Genomic DNA, 23,777 nt, shown 5'->3' with positions numbered 1-23,777 from the left:
GGACTGGAGTTCTGCAGGAGGCGGGGAGAGCAGCAGGCTGACACTATAGAGATAAACACAGCCAGCTCTGACAAGCTGTTTGTCAGCAGCGTGGCTGTGATTTATGAGGGATTGCAGAGTGCAGGGGGACCTTAGGGGGGTTTGGGATAGCAACAGAGGCTGGGCTGTATAGGCAGATCCAGCCTCTGTATGCAGATAATATTCTTCAAACCCACCTCGGGTTCTCTTTAACTCTACATACATGCAGGGTACATTTCTATGTTTTCCTTCTGTCCTGTGCAAGAGTTCAGGTCCAATTTTAGAGTAGTACTTACTACAGCAGGCTTGCTTTTCACCTGTGTCTATAATATGAAGGGTCACTATTTGGTGCAAGTTTTATATAGGACCTCAGAGCGTCCCGAGCTCTGACAGACTGACTTATTCGCCTGTGACGACATGGCCGATACTATTCCAAGAAAAGCTAATGCTCTGTGATTAGATAACACTGCAGAGCAAGTCTACGGCTGAATTCAGTTATGAGACGGATACAGCTCTGCTTTCTCTCTCGCAGCCTGATCCTAATGCAATACGTGAACGGCAGATGTAATCTGGACCCGGGTGGAACACGTAAGTGGTCGCGTCTGCAGATGGACGCGGTGATTACCTCGGTCGTTGCGGTGAGAACGATGACCCATGGGAACAGCAATATGACAGAGACAAGGTGAGACAAGGCCTGCAGACGCTTGGCCCCACCGATATCTAGAGACAGCTTTCTGGAAGCGGTGTGGAAACCAACATTAAAACACAAGGCCAGCACGAGTAATAGTACTCCACCCTGAAAGAGAACAGAATGCAGATTCAGTTACGGAATATGTCATCATGTAAACAGAAAAAATACAAGGAACTTATTCAAATTGCAAATTAAATGAAGTTGTAACATCCAAGAATAACAAATTGGCAAAAAAATATATGTAAACCCTATAAACCCTATTTTTTCCCCTAACTGAAGGAACTGTGCAATAACAGCAGGATTGTATGAAAGCCTTTTTTTTTTTAAACATTTTTTAGCTACAGTAACAAGCTTATCAGGCAAATAACAGAAAGCTTCCTATTTTGTGCTTCACTTCCATGGGGCTTCTACCAACCCCCTGCAGCCGCCCTGTACCTGCGCTGGTCCGCAACAAGCCTCCAGTCCCTCTCTGCGCCAAAGTTTTGTTTTCGCTTGTCTGGCAAGTTGATGGCCACTGCGCCTGCACAGGACGCTCCTGGCAAGGGAGCATGAACAAGGATGGGTGTGGCCAGGGCTGCGCAGGCACAGTGGCGATCGACTGGTCAGTCAGAAAACTCTCCCAACCCCCCCTTCGGTTTAGGTACACTATAAGTACTAACATGCCATCTCTATTGACCCACAGGGGGATAAAAGGTGTGTGAACGGGTTATGAAAGTTCTTGTCCCCATCCAAATAGTCTTGTAATGAGAAAATCAATGGATCCTCTTCTAATAGGAAGTTATAATTACTTTCAGAGTGTTTACTTTTGAATCACCCCGGAGCCCTATTTGATGCTGCATGTATACAGTATAGCTGTGTGCATTAACCACTTGTAAGCATACCGGATTCAAGTCTGATGAAGGCACAATAGCTGAAAGCTTACTCTTTTTTTTTTTTTAACGAGAACCCGAGGTGGCATATGATAAGCCTAATAGGACCCAGAGGCATGTCGTGTGCACAATGATATGCCTCTGGGTCATTTTACCGCCGCTGCCAGCCCCCCCTGCGCTGCACCCCCTTAAAAGATTGCCAGGCTAACGAAAATCTGCTTGTAGCTAGCTGGCTTTGTTTATGTGAGGCTGTCAGTCAGCCTCGTAGCATCTCTGCCTCGAATCCACGCCCTCCCCCACCGCTACACGCCTCTGTTAGCTTCCACCAATAGGAAGCCAAGCCACAACCCAGGAAGATTTCACTGTTCCATACCTCAGGAACCTTACCTTGTGATCGGCGACTCCCAGGAGGGAGAATGCCGTGTACAGGAAGTGTGTCAGGGCACTGTCATGGCGTCCCTCAGCTGATCCCAGGAGGTTAAGGGAAACAGAAAGACCAAACTAGCAGTCTTCAACACAGTACAACACCACCCATACTGGAAAATAAATTATGTACAATCATTCACGAATAAAAGAAAACAAATCATTAGCTTATTTTAAAATAAAGATTTTACAGGAATTCTGGTAAAGACAAATATTCACTCATATTTAAAAATGTAGCACAATCCACTGCAGCCAGAATAACTTTTTGAATTAGGAAAATATTAACGTACACCTGAAGTGAAAGTGATATGGAGGCTGCCATGTTTATTATTTTTATTTCCATTAGCGTCTTTGTAAATCTGCAGCGCTTTCCTGAAGGCAAGTCGGAAGGGGAAACGCTGCCTATTCAGGCAATGGCTTGCAGTGCAAATCCCATTGTGGTGCGATTCTGGACGGAATGCTGCGATTCGGTTACTGCTTTAGAGCAGCACGGGTGACGGGAAGGAAACTGACATGGCATGCAGTGGAAATGTTTGAAGTCTGACTGGATTTGCCGCATGCGTGTTTCAGGTGGGTTATTCAGACAATACTGATGTATGAAATATCAGCAAGTAGCCACACAACTGGAATTATTTAAAAGAAAAAAAAATGGTAGCCTCCATCTACACCTCACTTCAGGTGTCCTTTAACCCTTTAGCAGCCACATATGTGCGCTGCAGGGCTGATTTTTTTTTTCTGCCACTGGGGAAGTGTTCCTTCCCCAGCCTGGCAGGGTACGCCGTCATATTTACCTGTTCTGGGCGGCTGGAGCGGCTTCTTCTCTCCTCCATGCATTGCAGCGCCTCCTGGTGGTGGACGAGTTTTTATTTATCACCCCTCTTCCACTACCGGGTGGCACTGCAAGGCTGACACCATCCCATGGGTGATGATCACACGTCATATCATGTGATCGCAACTCAGAAGAGGATGGTGGGAGTGCAGAACCACGATTGGAAGAGAGAAGCCGCCGCTCCAGCCGCCCAGAACAGGTAAATATTACGGCTCCCTGCACCACCCTGCAGAGCTGCATTTGGCAGCAAAATTAATTGTGCCATTAGAAGACGCCTTTCAATTGGCAGCCAAGTTTATTCTCCTCATAATCCCATCCAGGACTGCTGCTCCATTATTCTCTCCACCGTCATCCTGCCTCCTTTCATCATAGGACACAGAATGCTTCAGTGGTCTGTTCCCTAGCAACACATGTGAACAGCATTGGGGCCCAAGAGTGATGAGTTATATTCTGGCAGGCTACACAAATTGAGCATGTGTCGATAAGGAAGCATTTGAGTGGGGCTTTAAATAACATGAATTATATTGAATTGCTAAGCTTTGTAATAAGACAGGCTTAAAGAGAACCCGAGGTGTGTTTAAAGAATGGTATCTGCATACAGAGGCTGGATCTGCTTATACAGCCCAGCATCTGTTGCTATCCCAAACCCCACTAAGGTCCCCCTGCACTCTGCAATCCCTCATAAATCACAGCCGTGCTGTGAGGCTGTATTTACATCTGTAGTGTCAGTATCAGCTGCTCCCCCACCTCCTGCAGAGCTCCGGTCCCTGCCCCCGTCCCTTCTCTCCAATCAGCAGGGAGGGAAGGGATGCAGGCGGGGACTGGAGTTCTGCAGGAGGCGGGGAGAGCAGCAGACTGACACTATAGAGATAAACACAGCCAGCTCTGACAAGCAGTTTGTCAGCAGCGTGGCTGTGATTTATGGGGGATTGCAGAGTGCAGGGGGACCTTAGGGGGGTTTGGGATAGCAACAGAGGCTGGGCTGTATAGGCAGATCCAGCCTCTGTATGCAGATAATATTCTTCAAACCCACCTCGGGTTCTTTTTAAAGGATAAATTAGCACTAAAAGAATTTAAAAATAGGAGGGGGGATCATGTTTAGTGGGCTCTCCTCATCCCCACTGCCCCCTTCCCGTTCTCCCTTGTCCCCGCCTACCGACCCCCAAACTTACTTCCTGGTCAGGGTGATCGTGTCCTTTGTTTAAGCGCCCGTGACCGAGAGCACTGCGCGTAGGACACAAAGGATGCACGCCTGCCAGGCAGCCATGACCACCCCAACCAGGAAGCAAGTTCGAGGGGTCGGTAGGCAGTACCAGAGAGGGACAGATGAGAAAGGGGGGGGGGGGGGGGAGCGATGGGCATGAGGAGAGCTCACTAAACATGCCAGCTCCCCCCCATTTTTAAAATTCTTTTAGCACTAAGGTATCCTTTAATTTTCCTGAATCGCTGTATAGAGCACATAAAATAGTGCCAAGGAGACCAGTAGGACCCAGTGTGTCATCAAGTCTAGGGACTTGACTCCCACATAGCTGAACTCTTACTGTATTCTTCACTCTGTAAGACGCATCAGCAATGTAGCGAGGCTCCAGAAGACGCCGCTGCACATTGAAGACTCACCAGATTTACACTATCTTTCTTTCTTGATTTACTCCTCTGAACCTAGATCTTATGGAATGAAAACCTACAGCAAGTCAAAGCAACACTTCCTCCTGCTTACAAAAACTTACCACCCGCAGTGCAAACACAATGGGCCCATATGCAATTCACTTTTTCACCTGAGTTTTCTCCTAAGTGAGATTTTCACAACTTGTAAATAAAATACCAGCAGCAAGCAAACACATACTCAAAATACCTCTGACAGTACTTTCCCACCTACTTTTTGGTTCTTTTACCATTGCAAAGTGCTAAAAAGGTATTTTAAATAGAAGATGAAAAATTATCTCCTTGGAGAAAAGGAGAATAGCATATGGTCCAAGGTGCTTATTTGTAATCCTTTATGAGTTTTTCAATCAGCTTTGAAATTAAATATTTTTTTTGATAAACTCAGTGAAGAAAACAAATTCTGCACACTATAAAATTACATTTAAAGCAAACCTGAACCTAAAATTAAAAGTCAAAATGAATATACACAGGTCATACTTACCTCCTGTGTAGTCTACTCATCAATCTCTTTCTCCTATCCCACTTCCTCTTTGTACACTGATCAATGGAATTCTCCATCCTCCATTTTAAAAATGGCCATGACACTAACAACTTCTGGATGCACACTGTTAAGGAGCCCATACACTGGTCGATTTCAGCCATCGGTCGATCAATCGATTCTATAGAATCGATCAGAAATTGATTCCAATTCCCAGATCGATCGATTTGCGGCCGATTTTGATCTGACGGGATGGAAAATCTAGCTCGATCTGCTACTGGCAGCAGATTGATGTCCCATAGATTTGCACTAGATCTAATGGTCCAATAATACATTTAGATCGATTTCCAATAGATTTCATTCTGAAATCTGCTCCTAGTGTGTGGCACACATCAGATTTCTATCAGATTCAACTTGACAGGCATTTTACAGAAATCTATCTGATGGTCAAATCTGCTGCAAATCTATAAGTGTATGGCCACCTTTAACCTGTAATATCGTCCACATGAGCTATAGGGAAACAAGGACATACCTTGCACATCAGTTTTCCTTTCAGATGTAACTGACAGCAACTGATATATTTCAGTTCTGACAAAGTCTTGTCAGAACTGGAAAGAATTGCTGTAAGGAGAAAATGGCGAGCCCCTAAGTGGAACTGATGGCGAGGTAAGTATGTAATATTCATTTGCAGGTACATCATGTGTTTATTTGAAATAATTTTAATCGGTTTAGGTTCCCTTTAAGAATGCTAGAATTATTTGGATGGTAAACCTCGTTATACACAACAGCGCATCTTACAGCTGTCTTCAAGCTCTTCTAAGACACCAGGAGTACCTCAATCAACAGCAAAGGATACGGTGCTCAGCAATTTTGGCCATCAGGTCATCATTATCGAACAGAAGTAAACAAATAACAGCTACGATAAAAAAGGCAGCACCCCGAGTCTACAAAGAGAACAGAACACACAAAGCAAGAGTTTTATTTAACCACCGCAAGACAAACAAATATACAAGTGATGATGGAAATACTGTCCTGATCCACAATAATCCAAGTTTAGATATTCAGCAGTATTTTAACCCCTTGGAGACTAAGGATGAAGCAGTTACGTCTTTTGTTTCGGGCTGACAGGATGTTGATTTCGCCCCACCCCCCCATGATTGCGAGACACCCCCCGCCAATCAGCTGACATTTCCTGCCCCAGTTAGCCCTGCCCCTCCCACCCACTACGATCGTGTGGTCCCACCCCAGCAATCAGCTGACATTTCCGGCCCCAGTTAGCCCTGCCCCTCCCACCCCCTGCGATCGTGTGGTCCCACCCCAGCAATCAGCTGACATTTCTGGCTCCAGTTAGCCCTGCCCCTCCCACCCCCTGCGATCGTGTGGTCCCACCCCAGCAATCAGCTGCAATCCCTGCATCACTGTGAAAACATTGTTGCTGCTCTGTTTCTGGCTTGTTGAAAAGCACGTGCAATATCTCACGTAATGCTTTTCAATGCAGACACGTTTGTTTGCAAGCCCCCAATTTTTCAGCCGCAATATGCGTGCATTAGATACCCCATCGCTTAAAATCACAACACATGTATGATTTCCATAGACTACTAGCAGGTGCCAGCAGTCTCTGATGGGCGAGGCGCGCAAACAAAATACAAAAATAAGTCTCCCACGGTCAGCTCTACCTGGTTTGTGGATCAAAGCAAGGGTCAGGGCATCAAATGAAGTGCAGGCAGCAGATCTGGGGCTGCCAGGGGGACAAAGTGGAGTGTCAGCTTACTACCATGGTCAGCCAGAAAGTAATGTCTGTTTGCTTTTATCTGCCCTGCAAGATATTATTTCTGTAATTCAACCTCCTTAGCGTTAACCCCGAGTCAGGCTCGGGGCTGGAAACCCGCAGCACAGAGCGGTAACCCCAAGCCTGACTTGTGGTAGCTGCCGTAAGGTTATTGCAGAGCATAGTGCACAGTGGGCTTTCAACTCATCACCCCCGGGATCCAGACGCCGGCAGCCATTCTTCTTCCTGTCCTCTGGATTCTTCTAGTAAGATGTCATAGGGGTTACAGCGCCACCCGGAGGACGGACTGCAGCACAGGATCCAAGGGAGGTAAGTGCAGGGGCTGCTGCAGGCTTTCTGGCGGCACGATTGTTTCCAGTTGTTAGGGTCTAAAAGCATGCAAAAAAATGACACCGCTTTTAGACCCTAAAATCTGGAAATAATCATACCGCCATGTCTGGTTAATCTCTTCTCTTCCTCCATTACTTGTCACGTGACTGCAGTTAGACTGAGCAACTGCTGTTCAGTAAGTGCTTCTGTATATAAATAAATATTTGGGAAGCCCCCCATGAGGAGATGGACTAGTCCAAGACCTGTCAGGTTTTTACTGCTTACTGTAGGTACCAGCAGCATAGGAAAAAATACATGTATAGTGCACTTTACTCTAGGAAAGCTGTACATGTATCCATTTTAAATGTCTGCAATAGTTGTCCTTTAAAGGACTTCCGATGCCAAATAGCAAACCTATTTTTTTACTCACTTGGGGCTTCTTCCAGTCTCTCGCCGCAGCCCCGGTCCTCCTCGTGTCCCTGCTGACCGCAATGATAGCAAAACGCCGGCGGGGTCGGCTCTTCTGTGCGGCCACATCATGTGCCACGTACTGCGATCATTGCTGCCAGCAGGGACACCGAGGAGGACTGAGGCTGCGGCGGGGGACTGAGACGGCTGCGAGGGGCTGGAAGAAACCCCAGGTGAGTAAAAAACTGATTTCCTATTTGGCATCGGAAGTCCTTTGAAGAGACCCTGTAACTTCAAAAAGATCCCCTGGGGGGTACTCACCTCGGGTGGGGGAAGCCTCCGGATCCTAATGAGGCTTCCCACGCCGTCCTCCGTCCCACGGGGGTCTCGCTGCAGCCCTCTGAACAGCCGACGACAGGCCCGACTGTAATTTCAATATTTACCTTTGCTGGCTCCAGCGGGGGCGCTGTGGCTGCTTTCGGAAATAGACGGAAATACCCGATCTCCGTCGGGTCCGCTCTACTGCGCAGGTGCCGGAGACTTGCGCCTGCGCAGTACAGCGGACCCGACGGCGATCGGGTAATACCGCCTACTTCGGAGCCGACAGCCGTCAGAGCGCTTGCGCGCGAGCCAGGGAGGTAAATATTACGTCACGGCTGTACGGAGGGCTGCAGCGAGACCCCCGAGGGACGGAGGACGGCGTGGGAAGCCTCATTAGGATCCTGAGGCTTCCCCCACCCGAGGTGAGTACCCCCCAGGGGACGTTTTGCTGTTACAGTTCCTCTTTAACCCATCATCCCTGATCCCTCCCACCCATAGGCGAGGGGAGTAATGGTACTACAAAACAACGGGATTGAAAACCTTCAGAAATAGATATGTTAAAGAGGAACTCCAGTGAAAATAATGTAATAAAAAAAAAGGGCTTCATTTTTACAATAATTATGTATAAATGATTTAGTCAGTGTTTGCTCATTGTAAAATCTTTCCTCTCCCTGATTTACATTCTGACATTTATCACATGGTGACATTTTTACTGCTGGCAGGTGATGTCACTGGAAGGAGATGCTGCTTGCTTTTTTGGCAGTTGGAAACCGCTATTTCCCACAATGCAACAAGTCTCCCACAGTGTGATGTCAGCACCATGGTCCTGACATCACATTGTGGGAGGAGTTTCAACACAGTATCAGCCATACAGGGCCCCCTGATGATCAATTTGTGAAAAGGAATAGATTTCTCATGGGAAAGGGGGTATCAGCTACTGATTGGGATGAAGTTTCATTCTTGGTTACAGTTTCTCTTTAAATGCAGGAGATGATTAAATGGAAAAATAAATTCAGAAGATACAGTGTGTCAAAAATAAAAGGTTTAGTTATTTGATCATCTGATACTGAGAATCCTGACAGATTTGTTTTAAGTACACATAAATTAGTGTGCTCCTCTAGTTGCCAAATACCTTGGATGGAACTCCATTGGAACCAGTGAAAAGCACTGTAAGCAATGTTACAACTACGATATCACTGTGCTCAAACAGCAGCAAGGTCCTGCAAAAAACAAACAAGAAACAAGTGACCGCTAGACAAAAACCCATGAAACATGACACAAATACACATTTTATGCATGGAGACAACTTTGTATAAGTGAAATACTGTAACTTGAGTTGTTTGAAAGTAGGGCATTGTCGTTACATGTATACAAAAAATAAAATAGATGATGATTAATTGTGAGAGGTACAATTACCTTAATGGTCCACAAAGGGTGAGGCCAAAGAACCACAGGAGTGAGATAATACAGCCAACGAAAGCATGTTTCACAATACTGATCCACTGAAATGAGAGGTGTGAGCTTATTAACGTGCAATGAAATACATAACTCACTGACATCAGGACTAAAATACACAGACTTGTGAAGGTTTAAAGAGGAGCTGTCATCCATACTATCTCAGAAAAAACCCACATATATAAGTAGATAAATACTTGCTCTTCTTACATAACATATGTATTGCACTGTCCACTTTTGATTTTAGTGATTTTTCTACAGTAAAAAAAATAAATAATAAGAAAATCCTTCTTAGCATTTCCCATTTTAAGTGTGGCTATTTTGAAGCCAATCCTGATGTCATTTCCTGCTCTACTATCCTCTGCCTGATTTGCCCGCCCTTCACTATAGAAAGTGCTTTGTCTCAGCATGAGAAATATTGGCCAATCAGAGAGGAACAGAGGTGTGGGAGGGGAAAACAGGAGGGAATTAGGCTTCAGCCAATCAGACTGCATTAGAGAAGTCTGAGGGGAAATAGAGAAGCAAAAAAGGACAACCCAGCATGCCCTGCAATTTACTTTTTGTGTACCAAAATTTGTGTGTACCAAATAAGAGTCAGGTAAACTGGGGAATGATCATTTATCAACAAGAAAAGTAATAGTGATTTTTAACTTTTGGATTGCCTGGTTAGCATCTTTATTACTTGTTTACCAGATACAAATAAAGAATTGATTTTTGATTTTATGCCCGACAGTTACACTTTAAAGCTAATTTCACATATTGTGCTTTGCGGTCATAGTGCAGCAGGAGATCCTGGGGCAGGATGTTTGCACTGCACCATTCCCCCATGCATATTCCCCTGTGGCTGAGTGTGTAGACAGGGTAATAAGCGTAGTACTGCCCCCCACTCAGTGACCTACTCCCTGGTGGACAGGAAGTACATCACTGGTTTACCGCGATCACTTGCTTACACTTACTATGTCGCCGTAGACTTGCATTGCTGCGGCAGGCACAGATCATGTAGCAATGCTTTGCAGAGTTTGTGGCGATTTCGCTACTTCCGTATCATCGCAATACTGTGCAAGTCTCCATAGACTTACATGGTCATTGCGACGAGGAAGAGTACCGCCATGCATGGAGATATTCTAAGTGTGAAAGTAGCCTAAAAGAAAGCCCACACCAAGCACAAATGATTCATAGGACATCAGTGGCAGAGTTTGTACTGGTCTGTGCAGAAGCGGTTTGGTAAGGAGCTCGGGCACTGTAGACTGAATCTTCTAGCTCTAGGTTGCAATCCCCCTCACAGCCTGAAGAAGAGGATGGCGCTATGGGTGTTACATAACGTCTGCACTATACTGCGACCATAACGTAATACACGTCGCACATAAAATTGCAAATATTTAGTAAACATGGTCATTCGCTATGGAATGCGTGGTTGCCGCACATTATCCAGAAATATAATCATGCCATTGCAATTGTATGGGTAAGGAGTTCACAAACAATAACATGTTGTGTAAGTGTGCAATGCAACATGCAAAAGAGGGAGTTAAAGCGGATCCGAGATGAAAAACTAACTATAACAAGTAACTTGTCTATATATCTTATCTAAAGTTTAGATAGTTTACACAGCAAATCTAGCTGCAGTGCAAACAGCTTTAATAGAATATGATTATTTCTTCCTGTGATACAATGACAGCAGCCATGTTGTTTGTAAACATTACACAGAGGCAGGCTTATCTGTATCTTAAGCAAAAAAACCTAATCCCCCTCCTCCTCCCTCCTCCCCTCTGCCTCTGAAATCTCTGGCTAGTAATACCTCCCCCTCCTCCTGCCCAGACTGAGCTTCCATGAGCCCTTGCAACTGTCTGAAAGGGCCTTGGCTCTCTGAAAACCTGTGGGCGTGGCTTGTTTAGTTTATCGGGAGCTAGAGTATTAAAACAAAAAAGTATTTAGCTTGAGGAATGCCCTATAAACAATAGGAAAGGAACACAATTATGCAATGAGTAAAAGTTCATCTCGGATCCACTTTAAAGCACCCTTATATATTCCAGTGTTTTTCAGTCTTAAGGTGGCCATACCCTAATTGATTTTTCCACCATCAATATCTGGCCGATATCTGAGGTGGATAACGTGGACAGTGCTTTACTGGGTTTGCAGGGCACTGCAGGGTAGAAAATACTTACTGAGCCCTCAGGCGCCATTTTCTACCCTTCCTGCAGCTCCCTTTGGCTTTCTGGCGTCCATGCATCGCTCCTGGCTTGTCACCTGACCCAATGCGGGTCAGGTGACACCAGGGCTGTGGAGTAGGAGTAATTTTGGGTACCTAGAGTTGGTGGTTTAATAAACTGAGGAGTCGGATGATTTTTCTACTGACTCCACTGCCCTGGGTGACACGCCACGAGCCGTACACAGAGGACATTGGAAAGCCACCAGGAGCTACAGGAAAGGTAGAAAACATGTCCCTATAGCAGCTTATGAAGTGCTGTACATCTATTAAGTTTTTATGGCTGCTTGGGTACACTTCTGTCCCAAGATCAGGGCTTCCCCAAAGGGATGCAGACAACGACAGACGTGTGATAACTTTCCATCACCCAATCCCACTATCAAACTAAAATGACACGTTTTGTGTGGTGTTCGAAATTTATAAGAGCCAACTCTGATAACTTACTTGGCGTCTTGTAATTGTCTTCCCAGAAGAAAATGGCTTTTGAAACAAAACCATAAAAAATGCAGATCTGTGGAGAGAAATAAAATCTTATTTTAGTACTGATGCAGCAAACATGAAGTACTGAAGCTGTTAAAGAGTACCTGAAGTATAAAAGACAGAGCTTGTCTTCATGATGCAGGATGGGGTGGAGGGTTGGTCTCGGGGGTTCATTACTTATCAGCTGTAATTCATGAGTAATTCCATGAGTGCTCCGTCCCCTTGGAAATGTGTCTGTGGCAGGTTTCTTTCAAACTTCTGCCGAGGCTCTGGCCACCCCCATCTGCGTTAACTCGGCCCGTCCTCAGCTCAGCAGTCGTGGCTGGGGGTGGGCCCTGACAACACAGTTGGAGGTTTCCGAAGAGGTTCAGAAGACTTTGGAAACATATTTTAATAAAAAAAAATGTACATAAATATGCATAGGAAATATTTACATCTCACTGATCATACCTATCGGCGAGTGCATTGCCGAGGAGGGGGCAGAGAGTCACCTGTGAATGAACTACAGCCAATCAGGTAAGTGCTTAACCCTGAGAACCCTCCAATCCTGCATCATTAAGACAGTGCATGGCATGAAAGGCACTGTCATTTATACTGGAGGTACTCTTTAAAATACAAGTCCAAGCATACAGAGGCCACAAGCCAGCTATGAAGGTGAGCAGTGGTCTGCAGCATGACACTGGCTGAATGGACGCAGTCTGCCATACCTAATCTGGCATATGCATATCACTGTACACAGATTCAGGATCCATGAGGAAGATTAGCCATAAAATAAATTACACTGGAGCTGTCTCAAGCAAACATTCCAGAGGCAGCAGAACAGGTTATAAAATGCCTCTGGCAAAATAAAACAGGCTGGGACAGAGAATGTACCTGTACGTGCAAAAAGATATAATTAACCTCCCCATAAGTTAGGTTTGTAACAGTGCCCATGGGGGGTTGGGGTGATGGGCATTAGTTACCAAGAAGGGGCCATGCTCCTCTAGTCCTTATGGGATTCGCCATGTTCCCCAGAGAGCGACAGCAGTTTGAAGCTACCGCAGTGGTGTCACATGCCTCCAACCACCGCAATGCATGCCAGGAGATGTAGTCCGTCTATGAGTACATCTCCCGGCCATGCGATGTCCTCACATCGATGGACTACCTCTCCCAGCATGCACTGTAGCAGCCAGGAGTGCGCAACACTGCCAGAAACTTGAAGCAGTTGTCGCTCCCTGGGGAACATGGCAAATCCCATATGCACAAGGGGCTAGAGGAGCAGTGCCCCCTGTTGGTAACTAATGCCTAGCAACCCAAGAGCACACTATATATATTTATTTATTTATTTTAATTACATGTGCTCGGGTCCCTTTTGAGAAACCTCAGTGCTTTCAGTTCCATTCTATGCAGTACCTGGATTAATGGAAAACATTTCAGCTTTCTTAGATTGTTTTTATCCTCCTATAAAACACAGCCATCTCTTAAAGTTTTAAAAACAAAACTGGAAAACAGTAATGTAAAATTTTCCTGTCAGACACTGGATTTGTCCAGATGAGATGAGTTTCTGGACAGGTTTGTAGCAACAGTACTCCAAACAAAATACAGTTGCCAAGTTTGCAAACAAGAGCTATTTGAGCTGTTGGATTCAGTAGTTCTTAGCTGTCCGCACATTGAAATGAGAAAATAACAAAGCAATTATATAAAACTGATGCAGCACCACTCTGTTTATGGTTACATTTATATGAAGTACAGGTGTATGTTACTCTGATTGAATGGCCAATGCAATGACTAGACATCAAGCAAGTAAAGAATGCTACAACTTTGCATGACGACTACTGAATAAAGAAATTCACAGTTGCAAATTCCTAAATAAAAAAAGTTTTAAATATAAAATTACAAAATCAGAGGTAGCGTGGACTCCTGTAAGAAGCATACTTACCCTAATTTTAATATAAAGATAAACTGTACAATATGGACTACTTTTAGTAGATCATAAGACTCGAAGATTCCCAGAGCCTTCAAGAACTTGGTGAAGCAGAGAAGCACAACATATCGGGTCAGCCTGCAAAGATATTTCATTAAGTTTAGGCACAGTAATTATTTGACAAACTTTTGCTCAGACAATAAACTCTTAGGATAGGGGCCCACTAGAGTCATTTCAGCTGGGCTTTGCGACTGCCATAGAACCCAAAAAGTGCTATGCTCCGGAACTATCATGCAGGTAAACCCACAGGAGGGACTACGATTTGGCCAAATTGCAGGAGCATTTGCAAAACAATACAAAGGATAGGAGCGTGCAAAATGTATTTTGATTTGTTTTTCAAAAGCGATCTTGCAGCAACTTTGTGGGCGATTTTCTTAATAAAAAGTTTTAACTGTCAGAGCTCCCAAGGTCCGTGCCTAGTGGCTTATGGGGCGTGGTCCTCTTTAGAACCGGCAGACAAATTTGGAACCACTGTACAATCGTCGGCAGTAGATTGTACAAAACTTCCAATCGCATCACAAATCACGCCGGAAATGCTACACAAAGCACTACCCAATTGCAAATTCAATGAGGGCCCGTTTCCACTATCGCGAATTCGCATGCGTTTGCCACATGCGAATTCGCATAGCCAATACAAGTGGATGGGACTGTTTCCTCTTGTCAAGATTCCTTTGCGTTTTTCTGTGCATAAAAAAAATCTGCATGGCAGAGCCATCAGAATTCGCATACTGCATACCGCTATGCAAATCGCATACAATGTATTTAATAGGGGATTTTGCATGCGGCATTGGTATGCGAATTGTCATGCGAATTTGCATGCGATTTCGCATGGAATCAATGGAAAAGCACACAAATTGTATGCGAATTCGCATGAAAATTCGCATACAACCGAATTTTTACCGTGGCGATTCCCACCGCACAAGTGGAAACGGGCCCTTACTGCTCTCAGTGGGCCCCTGGCCTTAACAGGGTTGTTCACCTTCATCAACAGTTCCCATCCCATTCCCATGCAGCTGTTACCACTTGCTAAATTTAACACTGTACACTATTTATACACACACCTGCAACTTTGCTTCCATGTACACACACTACAGGTCAATACTGGTAAGCAAGAAAAGAACACTCAGTAAATCTGAGAGAACAGCTTATGTAATTATCATCTATGGAAAGCAAACCCTAGCAATGGCCTTAGGGCCTGTTCTCACTTGTAATCGCAAAACGCTAGCTTGTGCTGGTGATTTTACGGTGATTAATGTGGTAAAATCACTGTACACATAATTTGTGAGCAGTCTTGCTAAGCGCTTTTTAGCATCTTAATCGCAATTGCTCTAAAAATCACAGAAAAATTCTGCATGTAGTACGTTTTGAGATTACCACGAAGCGCCGGTGATCAGCAGCAGTGAGATCACTGCTATATACTTAATATTGCATCATCGGCAATTCAGCAATTAGCGGTAATCGTCCGCTAATCGCCCCAGTGAGGATGAGCCCTAAAACATAGATTTAGGGCTGGGACCCACAGGAGCTGTTTCAGTCATGCTATGTAATCGACGTCATTTCCAAAAGCGCTAGGCTAAAACTGGGGGGAAAAAAGGAGGTGCCTCTTGTACTCAGAAGATATGGTAAAAAGAAGTGCAGAGTGCCCAGGGAACCACTTTCCCATCCTGCCACCTTGCTCCTCTCCCCCTTGCTGTGGTTCAGAGCGCCGCTGGGGTTACAATGCAGAAATACAGCACAAGTACAGAGGACAAGGAGCGGTATAGTGGCAGGCCTCTGTGTCCTGCTCTATCACCAGCTCCAGGATGAGAAGAGCACGTTGGCACCCACAGCGAGGGAGAGAGGAGCCCAGCGGTGGGATCAGGCGCAGTGTTCGTGCAGTGTAGCTTAGTTGGTAGGGCAGCAGGACTAATGTAGTTTAGATAAAGTAGCTTAGAGACAGTTTGGGGGACAAAAGTTCCATAAGACGCCCCTGCACTATAGACACACCTAGGTTTAGTATTTATCATGTTTTCCCTGATTTTTGCCCTCTAACACTAGGTGTGTCTTATATTCCAAACAATATGGTACTTGGCTGGGAGCCAAGCTAGATTTCTGTACAGCTGCTGTTCAAAACTGCCACCCAAATTCATTGTAGAGATCATTCCGACAAATGTTTTGGGTGTGTAGGGCCTTTAGGAGGCTTTACAAAGTACCATGACTGCACCTTAGATTATGTGAACATTACGGTACAAATAAAGATACTGTATTCTAATACAGGAGGCCTAGATGGTCTATGTGATGATTGTGCAAAGTTCAAAACAAATGCAGGACAGTTTATGTAAAGCTAGCAGTATTCAATCCGTTCTACTAGCGCTCAGTGCTCCAGAGTTGCAGCGAATACCAGTAATATCTTGCTCGTTCAAACACGTATACATCTTTAAATAGAAACAATAAAGAAAAAACATATAGTGTAGGCTGTATAGCCACTTTTACTCCACCTGCGTGTACCCAAATCACACACTAAAGTCCAAGGAGTGTAAGCACAACAACCATCACCAGGGTATCAGGGTCACACCCCCCTTAGTTCTCCGCTCACCAGAGCGTCTCTTTAGGTATGGCACATCAGATGCTATTCCTTTCAATAGACCGGTAATACCTCAGGGAAAAGAACTTTTCATGTGTAAAAAAAGTTTTCAATGAAAATCACTTTCCTAAAATCTATGTGCGTACATTAAGCTTTCTTGATAAAAAGCACATCACATCTTCACCGTCACCCATCAGAAGCGGTCCGGCCACGGTTGTGTGTGTTATTATTATTATTATTATTATTTAGTATTTATATAGCGCCGACATATTACGCAGCGCTGTACAGTATATATATATTGTCTTGTCACTATCTGTCCCTCAAAGGAGCTCACAATCTAATCCCTACTATTATCATATGTCTGTTTGTATTATGTAGTGTAAGTACTGTAGTCTAGGGCCAATTTAGGGATGAGCCAATTAACTTATCTGTATGTTTTTAGGATGTGGGAGGAAACCGGAGTACCCGGAGGAAACCCACGCAGACACGGGGAGAACATACAAACTCCTTGCAGATGGTGCCCTGGCTTGGATTCGAACCGGGGACCCAGCGCTGCAAGGCGAGAGCGCGAACCACTACGCCACCGTGCTGCTTCCTGGTTCCTTCAGCGCGTCTCTCTAGGCTCCGCCCTACCGGTTTTGTCAGCAACGCTGACTCATCAGGGGCTCCTGATGAGTCATCTGATGTGCCATACCTAAGGAGACGCTCTGGTGAGCAGGGAACTAAGGGGTGTGTGATCCCAATACCCTGGTGATGGTTGTTGTGCTTACACTCCTTGGAATTTAGTGTGCAATTTGGGTACACACAGGTAGAGTAAAAGTGGCTATACAGCCTACACTATGATGTGTTTTTTCTTTATTGTTTCTATTTAAAAGGTGTATACATGTGAGAGCGCAAGATACTACTGGTATCCGCTGCAACTCTGGAGCACTGAGCGCTCCTAGAACTGATTTAATACAATTTGAACTTTGGGTGGTTTATTGCTACAGGGCCCCGCCAGACTTAGGCCTCGTTCACATCTGCTGCGCTGAAAAACGTGTTAAAGCGCATGGTAAAAAACGCATGCGCTTGTGCGCGCTTTAGTCCGCGTTTCTGTGCGTTGCGCTGCGCTTCTTTAAAGCACGTTTTGCTTACTGTAGCAGCAGCAGTTGTCAATAAAACTTTGTTTTTGTATGTAAATGTATTTTTTTCTCCAATTAGGGGTAAAAAACGCATGCGCTTCTATGCGCTTGTACGCGCTTCTATGCGCTAAAAAAGCGGACCCATTCACTTGCATTGCTGTGCGCTTTCCAGCTCAACGCACAGAAATGCCTGCAACACTACGTTTCTGTAACGCTGCTCAGCGCAGCGCATAGATGTGAACCAGCTACATTTAGTTACATGGAAAAATCAATACCTTGCTGAACGCACAGGGCAGTGCGCTGTGGAAAGCGCACAGAAACGGCCCTGATGTGAACGAGGCCTTAAAGGGCACGTAGGGACTTATGCGCGGCTCACACATCTGTTAAGCTAGCCGTGTGATTCATTATATTGTCAGCACTGAAAATGATGAATTACATTTCACTTTTTTTTTTTAAAAACACACATTTTTAAAAAGTCCCCTTCATGTTACTCAGCGCAGGACACATACCAGGCACTGTGGGGTGACATACTAGACTTCCTCTGAACAGAACACCTGTATAGGGTGGTACATGATGGGAACAACTCTGTAGAGGGTGATGTATGCTGGGAAATACCTCTGCACAGTGTGATACATTGAGACCCCCATCCGTACAAGGGGATACCATAGGACCGCTCTGTACTGAAACAGGTAACTTGGGCACAATTTGCAGTCAGCACTAGTCTATTTTAGGGGACTCAGCAGGAAACCTCATAGAAAATCCAGCTAACGTGATTGGGTGGACAGCAAACTCTCTAATTGCTAGGTTTCCAGGGACTCTTTTTTCCTAAAGGGGGCCGGGACTCTCTTTTCCTAAAGGGGGCCGGGACTCTCTTTTCCTGAAGGGGGCCGGGACTCTCTTTTCCTAAAGGGGGCCGGGACTCTCTTTTCCTAAAGGGGGCCGGGACTCTCTTTTCCTAAAGGGGGCCGGGACTCTCTTTTCCTAAAGGGGGCCGGGACTCTCTTTTCCTAAAGGGGGCCGGGACTCTCTTCAGGAGGGAATGGTGTGCTGGGACTCCCTACTGTACAAGCTGATGTGCTCTCTCTCCCTTCTGTACTGAGCAATATGCTGGAAACACTTCTGCACTTCCTGACAAACTGGTACTCCCTCTATAAAGGGTGATACGCTAGACCCCCTCCTGTACTGAGGGGTACGCTGGTGGCTATTCTGGGACACCCCCCGGGCTATACAGTCAGGGAGAAGGCTGCAGCACACACACACTGATCACCTGCTTTCAGGAGCATCCACAGGCCCCAGCTTGCCCGCACTCATCACATTACTGCTGTACTTCTCCTCCATGCCGGGACGAGGGGGATCCTCAGGCCGGGACGGCGCACTCTACAGCCCCCTGCCGTCACTACAGACGGGGGAATACATGGAGACAGCGATACCACCGCTGAACAGAAACATATTCCAGCTTCACCGCCGCCAGCACTGCCAGCTAGCCGGCCCGTACTGATGATGGAGCAGGAAGCGTCATCCGGGCCCTGACGTCACCCAGCTACGAAGAGGCAGCGGGGACAATACTACTATTCTGAAAGCCAATTTCACATCTACAGCAGACAGATGGGAACAAAATTAGTAATGTTTCTCATTACAGGACAGCATGGAAATATTCTTCAAAAAAATACAGCCAAATCATGAAAAAAACACAAAACTTACAGAACACTTTACAGCAAATGCTGTTTGTATTTTTTTTTAATTCTACATTAAAAATGACATAGTCTAAACTATCTCTGAAGTGAATGTTTCTCCCAAGATTTTTTTGCATATGTTTTTATCTTCACAGTTATAAAAAAGTTATAAAGTTATTCTGTAGAGAGGGTACACCAACCCCCATCATATCTGCTGTACTGTCTGACTGTTAGGAGGGGGAACCAATATACTTGTTTCTGGTGGGGAACTTTTGTTAGTTGCACTGTTCTTCCCAGAAAACTATCTTCTATTTCATTTACAGAGAATAACTATCACCTGCAGGGGTCAGGGCTCTGTTCCCTCAGGCGACATTCCTAGGTCAAGTTTTGTATAGCAACGCCTCAGGGATGGTCGTAGTCCGCCAACTACGCTACGCTGGAACTACGCGTAGTTTTACGCAATTACGCTTCGCCAAACTACGGCTTCAAAATCAAATATTCGCTACATATGCATTTCGTAGACTATGTGTTAAAATACGCAAGTACACGTAGTGCGAAGCATAGTGTATGCAGATGCTTATGCCGGTATGCACAAAATTTTAGGCATTAATGCCTCTGTTGAATACCGGAAACTCTTCTATGCGTACATTCCCCTTTTTTATGCGTACATTTGTAAGCATACAATCGCACGCGGAAAATTAGACGTGAGTAACGCATTCGTAGTTCGCTACGAAATACACATGTAAACTACACATAATGGGCGTAAGCTACGCGTAGAATTTGTCAAGCTAAGCGTAGTTTTGAAAGCTCACCTACAAACTACGATGCGTAGATGCGAACTACGATGCGTAAATTCGCACTGGCGTAGTTTCTGCTCAGCCCTTCTGTTACTATGGAGGTGACTGACGGTATGGCACACAACGCAGACACATGCATATGCTTGCACACTTGCATCCACAGACACGCAAACACACACACTCCACCTCACCTGCCACTAAAAGAGCAAAGGGAGGATAAGGGCCTTTTTACACTTAATTCATTGGTTTGCGTTCGTATGTTTTAGTATGTATTGCGTTTTTTTCCTTCATAGCAGTGCATTATGAAGAAGCTTCCGTTTTACAGCGTATAGTGTAAAAGAGGCCATAAGGAAACATGGACACTGGAAGGCACAGCAGTTGTCCTTTCAGTTACAACTGACAGCAACTGATACAGTGTAAAAGGGCCCTTCCTGTGTAGGCCAAGAATATGCAATGAGATCAACTTGGCTGAGTGATCACCTATAGCTTTGTACTGACATCACGTGGGTTGCTCTGTTGGCCGTCTGCATTGCAACAAGCATTTTCTGACTACTTCCCTGTACAGCCTTGGCCGAGTGATGTCATCCAAGGAATCTGGTCTGGATCACTGTCGGGAAACATCAGTGGCGCACCTAGGGTGCTGGTTATTTACAGGACCCCCTAAAAAAAAAAGTTTGAGCACCGTGCCTAAAAAGTTGGTGTTGCCATGACTGGAACACAGTTAGACAAAGCATCCCAATGCACTACAAGTACATTCATTTTATGGACACAGCAGCTGGCTGCTGTTTAATCAGAGATGGATTAAGATGTTATGGGGCCCTAGGCAAGGTAATAGATTTAGGGCCCCCTTGTGGTTTTTTTGGTAAGCTGAAGTAGAGAGAGGTCAAAGAAGGTGACAGGCATATCACTGTGTGATGCTATTATTAATAGGACTCATTTTGTTTAAGGCATAAGGTGAAGGGATTAAATAAAAGAATGATTGTATAAAGTCAGACAACGGTCTGAGTGGAGGAGAGAAGGGGAGGAAGTTCCTGGACATCGAGCTTCCACATCGGCAGTTAGATAAAAATTGTAACAAGGATATTGGTCTAGTCAACCAGGAGGTTCAGGGATGGATTCTATGCCATTATTCAGATGAGTGGCTCTCTAGGAAGTCAAGTGTTGTTTGGTCAGTTAGGGAATGTCTGAGGTTTATCCAACATGCCCAGGTGTAAGTGAATTTTTGCATCCTATTTTGGGATGAATGTACCAGTTCCTCCATTTACATGATATGGTCGATAGATTTAACTAGTTTAGGTAATTGTGGCATAATTGTAGACTTCCAAAGTCTAGCTATGGTTTGTCTAGAGGCCACCAGGACTTGTCTCCAGAATGATTTTTCAGCTGTTGATATACAGTAGACCTTGGCATGTTGGATAGAAGAGCTGTTTGTGGGCTAGGTGATTTGGTAACGCCAACCACCATAGATTGTAAGCCGAATGCTAGATTCCAGAAAGACTGGAGATGCTTTTTAATCTTGTCAGTTTGTCACTCCCCTCTCTGTTCATCACCGTGGTGTCCCCATAGGTATGCCACTAGGCGGCATCAATCTAGCATGTGTATGGGCCTTAAAACATGGTCTGTTAGACTTATGGGTGCAAATTCTATATACAGTCACACGTAAGTCACACTATCCTGTTCAAATACAGGACTGCACATTGGCCTTAATTCACTAAGCTTATCTCCTGTCTTTAAAGAGAATCTGAAGCGAGATTAAAACTCGCTTTTCACCTTATATTCAACAGGGGCATGTTTGCCCCTGCTAAAACGCTGCTATCCCGCGCCAGAATGGGGGGTCTTTACCCCACAAATCCCCTCCGTGGTGTCCGAAGAGTGCTTCCTGTTGAGGCAGGGCTAATGGCCGCAGCCCTGCCTCTCAGCGCGTCTATCAGCGCTGATCGCCGCCTCTCCCCCGCCCCTCTCAGTCTTCCTTCACTGAGAGGGGTGGGGGAGAGGCGGAGATCCGCCGCTGATAGATGTGCATGGAGGCAGAGCTACAGCCGAAAGCTCTGCCTCCATGAGCAGCAAAATCTACAACCAAGTTGGTCGTGGATTTTGCAGGGGGGATTTGGGGGGGTAAAGACCCCTCGTTCTGCCGCGGGATAGCAGCATTTTAGCAGGGGCAAACATGCCCCTGTTAAATATAAAGTAAAAAGCGAGTTTTAATCTCGCTTCAGAGTCTCTTTAATAACGTTTCTAGAGTGATCACCATGGTGATGTAGCATGTCGTATTCAGGAAACATTTTACCTCAGGCAAACCTAAAGTTAACTTAAAGAGACTCTGAAACAAAATTTTGAGCCTTATTTCTTCTATCCTATAAGTTCCTATGCCTGTTCTAATGTGGTCTCTCTTACTGCAGCCTTTAGTAGTTGCACTGTTTCTGTAATAAATTTTATCTCCTTTCATCTGTCGGCTCTGTCGGGCTGAGGCTGGAATGTGTGGAATGTGCAGCACTGTTTGTTATTGGCAGAAGCTTTACACACCCTCTTCAAGCTCTGCATGAGTCACACAGTAAGCTGTTCTCAGCCTATCATACTCTGGTTAGAAGCCATGTCATTTGTTTGTAAACACTACCTAAAACTGTTAATTACAAGCCAGGATTGCAGCAGGCAGTGGCAGAAACAGCACAGAGGGGCCCAGGAGAACATACTAAAGAGAATGGTGTGCTTTTTATTGTAAGAATTTTAGAGTACAGATTCTCTTTAACTCTTCAATCCTTAAAATAACTCCAGAATTCTAAAGATAAAGACAGGCTGTTAATTAACTGCGTGTTAAAATAACTACAGAGGAGGACACTTAACTACAGAGGAGGTAATATAAGGAATGAAGAGATAAGATATCTCTCTCACTGTGTGGAAGTTTTCTCTTGTCTTATTATCCCCAGCATGATCTTAGTGAATTGAGGCCATTGGCAGAATACACAGACCAGCAGATTCACCAAATAATTTGTTGAGACCCATTTGCAACGGCAAGTAACATACGAAACTCCTTGCAGCCATTTTCGGAAGAGCCAATTTGCCTACCAGCATGTTTTGGAGATGTTGAAGGACACTGGGACACTCGAGAATTTTTTTGCTGCAGATACGATACCCAGTTGTGGGTGCATATTGGCCACTGGGCTGCTGATAAGGATTCACAGATGAAAGAAGTATATGGGTGTCACGGAACAGCCGTGAGAAACGCAGGCGAATCGGGAAGATTTGCGCAGTCAATTTTCTGATCGCTTCTTGGTTACATTTGCCCAGTCATTGCAGCAACAGAATGACATTCCTTCTTTTAAAAGACAGGTTTTTTTTCTCCTTTTACCAAATGACAGGAAGCTTCAGCAGAGTGTCCCAGGCACCCAGCTATGCTAAGGGCCCATCCATCAGATGAAGTTAGATAAGTAGCCTGACAGAAACAATTTAGAGGAAGGAAAGTGAGACTCCCCGGCCCCGATCACAGCAGGGAAGCCGACACGTAGCCTGCTGTCCTAGCTTCAAAAGAGCCTTCACCTAGAACTGACCTGCTGTTACTCCTAGATGTATATAATATTCCATAAACTGCTATATGTGTCATATTTCCTGTGTTGCCAGGCTGACAGGCCCTCCAAACTCACAGAGCATGCCGGGCCTTGCCTGGCGCTGGTACTGAAAAGGTTTCAGAACATTCTGAGGAAAGGGCTGCCAGCTAGGCAGTTCGAAAG

The 23,777-nt window shown here is 45.2% G+C and overlaps 1 protein-coding gene across 1 annotated transcript in view; it reads right to left on the bottom strand.

Annotated features, from left to right (window-relative positions):
* The window catches only part of SLC30A5 (solute carrier family 30 member 5), a 44,275-nt gene extending 25,159 nt beyond the window's left edge, over window positions 1–19,116 (bottom strand). The window contains exons 1-8 of the mRNA XM_068250087.1: window positions 18,850–19,116; window positions 13,854–13,976; window positions 11,900–11,966; window positions 9,214–9,299; window positions 8,930–9,017; window positions 5,827–5,914; window positions 1,966–2,042; window positions 644–814 (exon numbers count right to left, since the gene is read on the bottom strand). Of these exons, the coding sequence (XP_068106188.1) occupies window positions 644–814; window positions 1,966–2,042; window positions 5,827–5,914; window positions 8,930–9,017; window positions 9,214–9,299; window positions 11,900–11,966; window positions 13,854–13,976; window positions 18,850–18,920 (771 nt within the window). The 5' untranslated portion in view covers window positions 18,921–19,116. The remainder of the gene's footprint in view (window positions 1–643; window positions 815–1,965; window positions 2,043–5,826; window positions 5,915–8,929; window positions 9,018–9,213; window positions 9,300–11,899; window positions 11,967–13,853; window positions 13,977–18,849) is intronic.
* Between the last annotated feature and the right edge of the window lie 4,661 nt (window positions 19,117–23,777).

The sequence above is a fragment of the Hyperolius riggenbachi genome, chromosome 1 (genome assembly GCF_040937935.1).
Source record: "Hyperolius riggenbachi isolate aHypRig1 chromosome 1, aHypRig1.pri, whole genome shotgun sequence".
NCBI classification, from domain to species: Eukaryota; Metazoa; Chordata; class Amphibia; order Anura; family Hyperoliidae; genus Hyperolius; species Hyperolius riggenbachi.
This window is presented reverse-complemented; position numbering and strand designations above follow the sequence as displayed.